This window comes from Castor canadensis, chromosome 8 (genome assembly GCF_047511655.1).
Source record: "Castor canadensis chromosome 8, mCasCan1.hap1v2, whole genome shotgun sequence".
Taxonomy (NCBI): Eukaryota; Metazoa; Chordata; class Mammalia; order Rodentia; family Castoridae; genus Castor; species Castor canadensis.
This window is the reverse complement of record NC_133393.1, coordinates 73,311,211-73,320,639: the sequence shown is the minus strand read 5'-3', so window position 1 is coordinate 73,320,639 and position 9,429 is coordinate 73,311,211. Positions and strand designations below refer to the sequence as shown.

Sequence of the window (9,429 nt, the reverse complement as noted above, 5' to 3'; positions counted from 1 at the left end):
TCTTCCCATAATATAAACGCTCCTCTGCTCAGTGGAGCAAGCCTCAATGACTTTTGGGGCTTTGCTGTTATGTAGGACCAGAAGATTGCAAAGTTGGAGGGAACTGAAAGGAGAAAGGATCTGTGACAGCTTCATAGATTCCCATTTCATCAGGGCAGTACCTTGACAGGGCCTGACCTCCTGGCCAGTAGATTGCCCAGTAAGGATCACTGTAGGGCCACAAGTCAGCTCGTTCCCATCAGAACTTACATCTGGGGGTCAAAAGCCGTAACTGAATTTCAGGAGTGAGGCTGCCATTGCTGGTGACTTCAGTGTTCTCCTCCAGGAAAGCTTTTATCTCAGGGTCCACAGAACTTCCTGCTCCTCTCCAGGGAAACAGGCCACTGCTTCTTGAGGGCTTCAGAAGGAGACGCCATTGGTTCCTGGAGGCTTTCCAACCTATGCTCGAAGCCATCAGTCCTTTTCCAAAGCAGTTCTGTTAGTGTGACTGTTGATAAGGGATGCTCCCCACAGGGAAAGAACAGGGTCTGTCTCCCACCTCAATTGCACCTGGAAACTCTGGATCTCTAAAAACTCATACTGAAAACATAAGGCTAACCATCATTGAAGATCCTATCACAATAAGAAAATATTCTGTAGTTGGCAGTTCACAAATGTGAGTTCATTTCAAAGGAAAGTTTGGTGCATTAATTTGGAAAATCCAATGTTCTGTGGCCTTTTCGGTAAGAATTCCTTTTAATAAGAACAACAAATACATAAGTGTTTTATTTTGAGGGAATTGTCAGGAAAATGTCTGTTACATATAATAAGGTATACCTTTAAAGTCTTTCATACATTTAATAAATCACTTTACCTTTAAGCAGGCAGGCTCAGCAACTGAGAACAAATTGAAAGTCCAAAGGGGACTATTGTCCCCTACCTTCAGGAAACTTATATTCTACTGATGGGACAAAGTGGTTAGCAAGGCACACAGTTACACAGTTTTTGCCTTTATAAAGTATAGCCAGATCTGTAGAGGTTAATAAATTATACTGACTACACCAGTTCATTAATGATAGTCTTAGCTGGGTGTGGTGGCATGGGCCTATAGTCCCAGCTAAGGCAGGAAGATCCCTTCAGTCTAGCCCAGGAGTTTGAGGTCAGCCTATGCAACATGGTGAGACTCTGTCTCAATAAAAAGAAAAAAAAGATTGTCCTATCATCAAAGAATGCAATTAAGAAATTGATTCAGATTTTTTCCTTTGGGGAAAACCACACTTTTCATGGGGGCTGAGCACACCGCTCAAGTGGTAGAGTACTTGCCTAGCAAGTACTACTAAAAAAAATAAAACTGAGGTGTTCTACCTCTTGAGCCATACTTCTTTCCAGTCCAGTTTGCTGTTATTATTTTGGAGATGAAGACTCACCAACTATTTGTCCCGGGTGGTCTCGAACCTTGATCCTCTCAAGTAGCCGGGATTACAGGCATGAGCCATCAGTCCCTGGCTTCTTTCTGTACATATCTTTGATGAATCAACTTTACCAAGCCTGAACAGAAAGATTTGTTCCAAAAAGATATGCACTGGGCTGGCAAAATGACTCAAGTGGTAGAGCACCTGCCTAGCAAGTGTGAAGCCCTGAGTTCAAATCCACAGTACTTCAAAAAAACAAAACAACACACATGCACACACATTAAGCAGGAATGAAGAACATCTTAAATCATACACTCAAAACCTCTCATCTTTTTTGCATAAATGTTTGTAATAGTCTATCCACCCAAGTATTTAGAGGGGGTCAAAAACTCAAACGTCTGTAAGTGGCTACCCATGATGCACCTGAGTGATGTGTTTGAGAAAAATAACAGAGGAGCTATGACAAACGAGGCTGTAAACAGTCCAAAGGGGCCAGGCAGCGACCTGCTGCTGAGCCAGTGCAGTTTTTCAGAAGAGTCCTGATAATGACACATAAGCTCTCACTTTTAAACACTGGCGTCCACCCAGGATGGACTTTCTACAGGTGTTATCCACGCTTCTGCCTGTATAACTAAAGGAGGAGGCGAGGTGTCCTTACCAGGCTTGGGTGACTCTCGGAAGGAAAGCGGGGGCGGGGCGCCGGGAGAGGGCTACCGCGACAGGGCTACCGCATGAGCAGTCGGGCGGCCGGACGCTGGGACGGAGGGTGGGGCTTCCGGGCGCGAGGCGGAGCGAGGTTCGGGGCTTCCGGGGGAAGGGGCGGAGCGAGGGCGGGTTAGGGGCGGGGAAGTCGGGGGGCGGGGGGAGGCGTGGCCCGCCCTCCTTCCCAGCAGTGCTTGCGTTTCTCTTCCCATTTTCTCCGCCGACAGGAGGCGCCAACGCACGCGGCTCCGCACCTCAAATAGGAGGTGCGGGACCGTAAGTCAGCGTGCAGTGTCTGGCGAGTCCGGAGTTCTAGAATTTGGCGCGGATACGATGCACGCAGCGTGCCCTGTGTGCCACTAAAGGCAGTGGGCCTGTGGAGACTTAAGCAGGCGGGGCGAGCCCTTTAGGACGCCTGCATTCAGCTGTGGTTAAGCCGCGCATGAGAATGTACGTGATGCACCATCTACGCCTCCTGTGCCCCTGCGGCTCCGGATCCCTGTTACCCACCTTTCAAGCCTGGGCCCTCAACTTATCACTCTAAAATAACCTCACCTGACAACCGTTTAAACCTGCTGTGGCATGCAAGAGAGAAAAAAAGTCCAAAATTAACAAACGGCCAAACCATGTTTCTGCTTCTTGGGTTGCAGTTTCAGAAATGCGCTGGCAGGTGCTGTTCAGACGGGTCCTCTGCTTTTTTATTTTTTTTAATTGGTGGTGTTGGAGTTTGAACTCAGGACTTAAGCCACCCCTCCAGCCCAGCTCTTTTAAAATTAAGTACTGGTTTTTGAGGGTTTTTTTGGTTTTTTTTGGTACTGGAGTTTGAACTCAGGACCTGGAGCTTGCTAGGCAGGTGCTCTACCACTTGAGCCATGGCGCTGGCCCTAAGAAATGTTGTTAACCAGGTTCCTGTATTCTATCTCAGTGAATAGCTTAAGGATCCCAATTGGTAACCCAAGAAATCAGAAGAGAGGTCAGCCTAACATCTCTACAAAAGAGGGCCCTGGTGAAAATCTTGGTGATCGCCACTGAAGATGCATTTAATAAGGTGAAGATAGATACCAGACATGGTGGTGCCAACCTGTAATCCCTGCACTCAGGAGGCTGAGACAAGAGGATCACCAGTTCAAGGCAAGCCGCAACTCCAAAGTGAGTTCTAGGCCAGCCTGGGCTACACAGTGAGATTCTCTGCCAAAAAGCAACCCTGAAGATACCTTATCCGAAACTCAAAATGAGGCTAAAGGGATTATGCATGTCTTTGTCTTCCTTAATAGTTTTAAAATTGGTCTACTTCTTTCTATTCCTCCAGCTCTCTCAGTAGTGTAGTCTTGTGATTACTTACCTGTACACCTGTAACTGGTCTCCAACCCTGCCTTCCTCTAACTCATTCTCTATACTGTCACTTAAGTGATTTTTTTTTTCCTGAAACTTCTATCCTACAATCGAGAAAGGCCTTACATTCCTATAGTTTCAGATAAACTATGAAAAACAGGTCACATGGATTTTCTTTGCTGTTATTCAGCGTGGCCATGTTGTGTTTTTAAAGACAAAGAAAATCTGTTGCCCACCTGGGACCCCCAAGTTGTGGGCTCAATCTTCCTGTGTCAGCCTCCCGAGTAGCTGGGACTATAAGCACAATGCTGACATGTCCAGGCTTCTTGTTTTTTAATTGAAAGAAAGGACTTTTTAAGTTGGGCACTGGTGGCTCACACCTATAATCCTAGCTACTCAGGAGGCAGGAATCAGGAGAATCATGCATGGTTCAAAGCCAGCCCCAGGCAAATACTTCATGAGAAAAATTTTAACCCAAAGTAGGGCTGGTGGAGTGGTTCAAGTGGTAGAGCAACTGCCTAACAAGCAGCAGGTCCTGAGTTCAACCCCACAAAAATAAAAAAGGACCATCTTGCTTTTGGTACCACAAAAAATAAAAAGGACCATCTTGCTTTTGTTAAAATTTGCTCAATATAGTATATCCAAGCAGACTTGTTCAACTGTCTGAAAACAATTTGAGCTATTATCTAATCTGGTCATTATTGCTTTTAAACACCTGCTTGACATTTTTGTTCAGAGAGCCAGTTTTCTAATAAACTGGTCTTTCTTGCAAGTAAAACTTTTTATTCCCTACTCAAATTTGTCTTCAAGGGTTTTTGTTTGTTTTTGACAGGTTATTCATTACTTATTAGTATGTGACCTTGGATTTAATAAGATGCAAGTGAAATGCTGGCTTATGATATAGCTCAGTGGTAGAGCACTTTCCTGGCATATACAAGGCCCTGGGTTCAATCCCCAGGGAAAAGTGCTTAGCTCAGTTTCTTGCATGTAGAGAATACTTGATAAGTACAATATTACAGTGACTGTCATCATTGGAAGCATAAAGACAGTGCTGCTGTGGAGCAAGAGTGAAAGCTGAAGGTCAGGTGTTCAGCTAAGGATGAGAAGATCAGATCAGGGTTATAGAAAAATGTTTTAAGGTATAGGTAGCAAATAGTTTAGAGGGAGCCAGGACTGAAGACGCCAGTTAGAGGATATTATGACAATCCATGCGAGTGAAAATGAGGGCAGAACTAAGGCAATTGCGCAGGGATGGAAAAAAATTGGACAGATTCAGAAAATGATTAAGGAAGAGCTACTAGCAGGACTTGAAGACTAAACTTGCTTAACTAAAAGGATAGCCAAACTAAGGGCAAGATATAGTTTTTTCTTTCTCAACTAGACCAACCTATGCTGTCAATCACTGTGCCATCTGACCATGTTCTCTCTTACCTTAAATCCTCTTGGGCTCCTCAGGCCTTCAATGTCCTGATCACAGCTTCCCAGGCCCTTAGTGATCAGTCCTACTTAGCTATCTTGCCTCCTATCAGGACACTCCTCCTCTCACCTCTCCACTACAATTGCCCTCCTCCCACTAGACCTTGTTCTCTGACCCCAGGCCTTGCTTAAAACAGAAAGCTGGGGCTGGGAGTGTAGCTCAGTGGTAGAGCACTTGCCTAGCATGCTCAAGGCCCTGGGTTTGACACCAGCATTGCAAAAATAAAACAACATAAAGCTAAACTGCTGTCACCCACCTCCCCCACACATCCCTCTTCCTCATCCTTCCAGAATTCAGGCCATCCCCAACACACAGGAATCTTAATATGTCCTTGACTTCTAATGGGTATATCCAACAGAAATATCACTCAGAACTGTCATTGTCTGGCTCCACACTAGCCTTGAAGGCCCATCTGAGTTCTTAAGTGGGACTTTTGGCTGGGTCTAGAAACCAGATTGACACAAGGTAGATTAATGGAAGAAAAGCAAACAAGTTGTATTGACTTTTACATGTACATGAGGACCCTCATGAGAGAGTGAAGACATAGAGAAATGGCCACAGTAGGAAGCTTTTACATTTTATGTTCACAAGAAAGATAAATGTAAGAAGGAATGACAGGACAAAGGGATCTGGGCTGGGCATTAAATTCCAGGGAGTCACTGAGAGATATTTGGAGGGGTGGAAGGCTGGTGGAAGACAAGAGCTGCCTCAGTGAACTGCTTTGTACAGGCCTTTGCAGCAACCATGCCTAGTCTCTGGTGAGTACCAGTTATTTCTGGCCCTGCTACAGGGAAGGCATCCTCTACACAGGAATGATTGTGGCTTGCTATGTGTAGGAAAGGGCAGGTCAGACAACCCATTCTGCAACTTTAGTCTCAAGTCCTTTCAGCTTGAAGTTGTCAGTATACCAAATCAGACTATTTTGGAGTTGATCATCCTCAACTTCTTAAGGGTCTTGGTTGTTGTCTGCTCTGATAACTCTATGTGTATACAAGTGTCTGTATAATTTATACTCATTGTAGAATCTTTGTGGTTATAGTTCTTTCTCTAGAGATTTTATTACCCACAAAATTGAAGAAAAATAGTGAAACAAGATTGTTAGATTAATAGATAAAAACTTTCAATTAGTGGGCCCTGGTTTAATGTTTATTTAGGAATATGTGATTGAAATATTGGTGATATCCGTGTCTTAGGAATCAAAGAGACTGACAGGAAAAAGGGAAACAACTTTAGTTCATTTAAAATGCATCTTGGTAATGAGGTTTGCTGAAAAAAAAAATGTAGAGGAAAACCATCTTGTCTATCACTTTACATGGCATAGGGTTTTGAATCTTGTCAAACTAGATTTGTAAATGTTAATAAAGATATTCACACTGGTTTATGAAGGGCTAAGTGCTAACAAACAGCATTGAAAAGTGTTAGCGACCAGTATAGCACAGTGTGATTTATTATACTATATTTGTATTTCAGATGCCTTTGGTGCTTCATGGAGAATATTTCCAGATACATCACAGACATCAAGCCGTTGCCTCCTAACATAAAAGACAGACTGATTAAGATAATGAGCACACAAGGGCGAATAACAGATTCAAATATAAGTGAGGTAAGAGTGCATAACTGCAAAGCAAGCATTTTGGTTTTACTGCTTACATATGGTTTCAGAGTTTTTGAAGCAAGGGAATATATTATATATACATATATATATATGTTGTGGCAATATAGTCAGAGGAGAAACCAAGCGACACTCGGAGGAGTGGAGAACTCAGATTTTAATTTTTATGCTAGCGGGCCCAGATGTGTACCTGTGTCTGAGCCCTGAACAAAGGATTCACAGGATATTAAAAAGCAGTGCAGGGTATCAGGTTACAAGGAATGTGCTCTCCCATAAAGTAGGGCTAGTAGTGGTTTAGAGATCTAAGGTTTAGATAAGAACAGCAGGGGAGTCCTGCTTTGGAAAGTTTATTTACAAGTGGAGACAAAGAAAGGCAGGAATGGGTGCTTATCTCTGCATGGTGCCTTTCATCTGGGTCCCGAATTTTTGCATGGCTCTAATGGGCAATTCCTCACAGCTCTGTCAGAGGTTACAGCTTTTAATTGACAGTTTACCATGTTTTACAACCCTGTTTTAAGGCTATCTTCCTCTTCATATATATATAATATATGCATCTGGGGTTTTCTTTAGGAAACCAAAATGTCCATATGTAATAGTTCTTAAAAAATCTTCTACCATTTTCAGTTGCTTCCCTTGTGTTTATGGTGCCAGCATCCTTCTTCTCCATGTTTTCAAAAAGTTTAAAACTTTTTTTTGGAAGTACTGGGATTTGAACTCAGGGTCTCATGCTTGCTAAGCAGGCACTCTACCACTTGAGCCACTCTGCCAGCCCAAAGCTTTTGATCACAACTCACAATAAGAAATACATGTTTCATCATGCCTCTCATACATAAACCACATTTATGTATGCAGGACACTTTGGCATTTTCTACCTTATTTTAGTCTAATTTTGTTTTATTTCATTTTTTAAAATGTTGGTTCCAGCCTGCTAAATTGATTTCATTATCTACTCATGGACAATGATCCACAGTCAAAAACCACTGTTCTAAACTGGTCCCATTCTTGTGGATATCACAGTCCTTGCTACTAATTCATATTGAATCCCTTTCCTTAAGAAAGGAAAGCTAAGCTTCTTCAGGACACCTGTGCCATTCATAGACTTTTTCTGTAAGGCAGGAAGCACAGCAAGGTCCTCCAACCTGAATTAATATTCCAGTTTTTCTACTCCTTCTGACATGGAGCCTCACTCTGAAATGTAGAATGGAAGGTAAAAATGATCATTTTCAGGGGTATTATGAGGATTATAGTGTTCCACAGTAGCTAACGTGTTGTTTAGAAAGTCCAGTGAGCTATGCGGCTAAAGGCATGGCTCAAGTGTGGAGTACCTGTCTAGCAAGCAGAAGCCCTGAGTTCAAGTGCCAAAAATAAAAATAAAAAAGAAAGAAAATCATGTGAGTTTGAAACTGAGAGTCCAGCTGGGTCAGTAGTAGGCCTGGGTCAGTAGTAGTAGAGGCCTGTGTCCTCAATGCAAAAGCAAATGGGAGATTGGGTTACAAAGTAAGGAAGGTGGCCTAATGTTGCCAGATTAATAGAAGCAGGCTGGTTCTTTTCTTCATTGATTGAAAGAGAAGGCTCATACCTTTTACATTTACTAAATGATTTAATTAATTTTGTGAAAGTCATGTTGTGTGAAAACTATCCTTTTGCTCTAATCTTTCAACATGTTAAAACATAATCCTAAAAATGAGAAATATATATATAATTCTTACATAAATAGTAAATGTGTGTCAAAGTCTTAAGCTCATTAGTAAAAGAAATAGTAGAAATGTAAAACTAGTTCAAAGGATAGATGAGAAACAGACCTATTTATTGATACCTATATGAACTTAGAAGAAACAAGCTGAAGTAAATTCACTAAATTAGATACAGAATTGGATAATGTCTTCCAGGACAATAAAACTAATGACTAAGGAGTCGGGCATGGGAGTTCACACCTGTAATTCCAGCATTCAGGGTGGTGAGGCAGGAGGATCATGATTTCCAGGCCAGCCTGAGCTATGCAGGGAGACCCTGTTTCAAAAACAAAACAACCCCAGTACTGCCAAAAAATAAATATATAGATAAACAAAACAAAACACTAATGACTAAGGCTATCTTCTCTACCAACAGAAGTTTTTGTATCTGATTTTATCAGTTTTCTACAAGTTAACATCTTACTTTACACAATTGTAAGGTAATTAGGATCGTTGCTTCAACTAATAGTAAGTAGCAAGAAAGGGTTCGTGGTGTGAGTGGCACACAGGCTGGTGGAAGACAAGAGCTACCTCAGTAAGCTGCTTTGTACAGGCCTTTGAGCAACCTTGCCCCGTCTCTGGTCATCTGTCTCTGATGAGTACTGGTAATTTCTGGCTCTGCTACAGGGAAGGCATCCTCTACACAGGAATGATTGTGGCTTGCTTTGTGTAGGAAAGGGCAGGTCAGACAATCCTTTCTGCAACTCCAGTCTCTAGTCCTTTTGGCTTGAAATTGTCAGCATAACAAATCAGACTATTTGGTGTGGATTGTCTTTAATTCCTTCAGCTAACTATGTTTGGTCAGTTTTTCATGTGCCTTTAGTCATCCATGCATTTTCTTTTCTTTTTTTTATTTCTTTTATTCATATGTGCATACAATGTTTAGGTCATTTCTCCCCCCTTCCCCCTGCCCCATGCATTTTCTTTGATAAAATGTCTGATCAAATTGTGTCTCAATCTGTTGAAACTATTCCAGTAATGGGGGAGGGAGGATAAAGGAGAATGATGGAGGGGGTGAATTCAACTATGATACATTGTAAGAACTTTTGTAAATGTCACAATGTATCACCAGTACAACAATAATAAAAATTTTTTAAAAATAAGGCTTTGAGACAGCAAAAAAAATTGTGTCTCATTTTAAATTCAAATTATTGCATTGTTTTTCTAATCCTGTATAATTCA

At 42.1% G+C, this 9,429-nt stretch overlaps 1 protein-coding gene and 1 non-coding gene across 6 annotated transcripts in view; one reads left to right on the top strand and one right to left on the bottom strand.

The window, feature by feature from the left end:
- LOC109698858 (electron transfer flavoprotein subunit beta lysine methyltransferase) overlaps nucleotides 1-2,177 on the bottom strand; it is a 40,349-nt gene extending 38,172 nt beyond the window's left edge. The window contains exons 1-2 of the transcript XR_012450805.1: nucleotides 2,050-2,177; nucleotides 250-732 (exon numbers count right to left, since the gene is read on the bottom strand). This is a non-coding gene — a transcript (electron transfer flavoprotein subunit beta lysine methyltransferase). The remainder of the gene's footprint in view (nucleotides 1-249; nucleotides 733-2,049) is intronic.
- Amn1 (antagonist of mitotic exit network 1 homolog) overlaps nucleotides 1-6,505 on the top strand; it is a 51,254-nt gene extending 44,749 nt beyond the window's left edge. For 3 of the 5 annotated variants that reach the window (XR_012450804.1, XR_012450802.1, XR_012450803.1), the window contains 2 exons: nucleotides 3,019-3,242; nucleotides 6,373-6,505. Coding sequence is in view for 2 of the 5 variants with exons in the window: in XM_074083080.1 (XP_073939181.1) it covers nucleotides 6,373-6,443 (71 nt within the window). In the remaining 3 variants the exon portion in view is untranslated. The remainder of the gene's footprint in view (nucleotides 1-3,018; nucleotides 3,243-6,372) is intronic. The other 2 variants (XM_074083080.1, XM_074083079.1) reach the window with 1 other exon arrangement.
- Nucleotides 6,506-9,429: the final 2,924 nt, after the last annotated feature.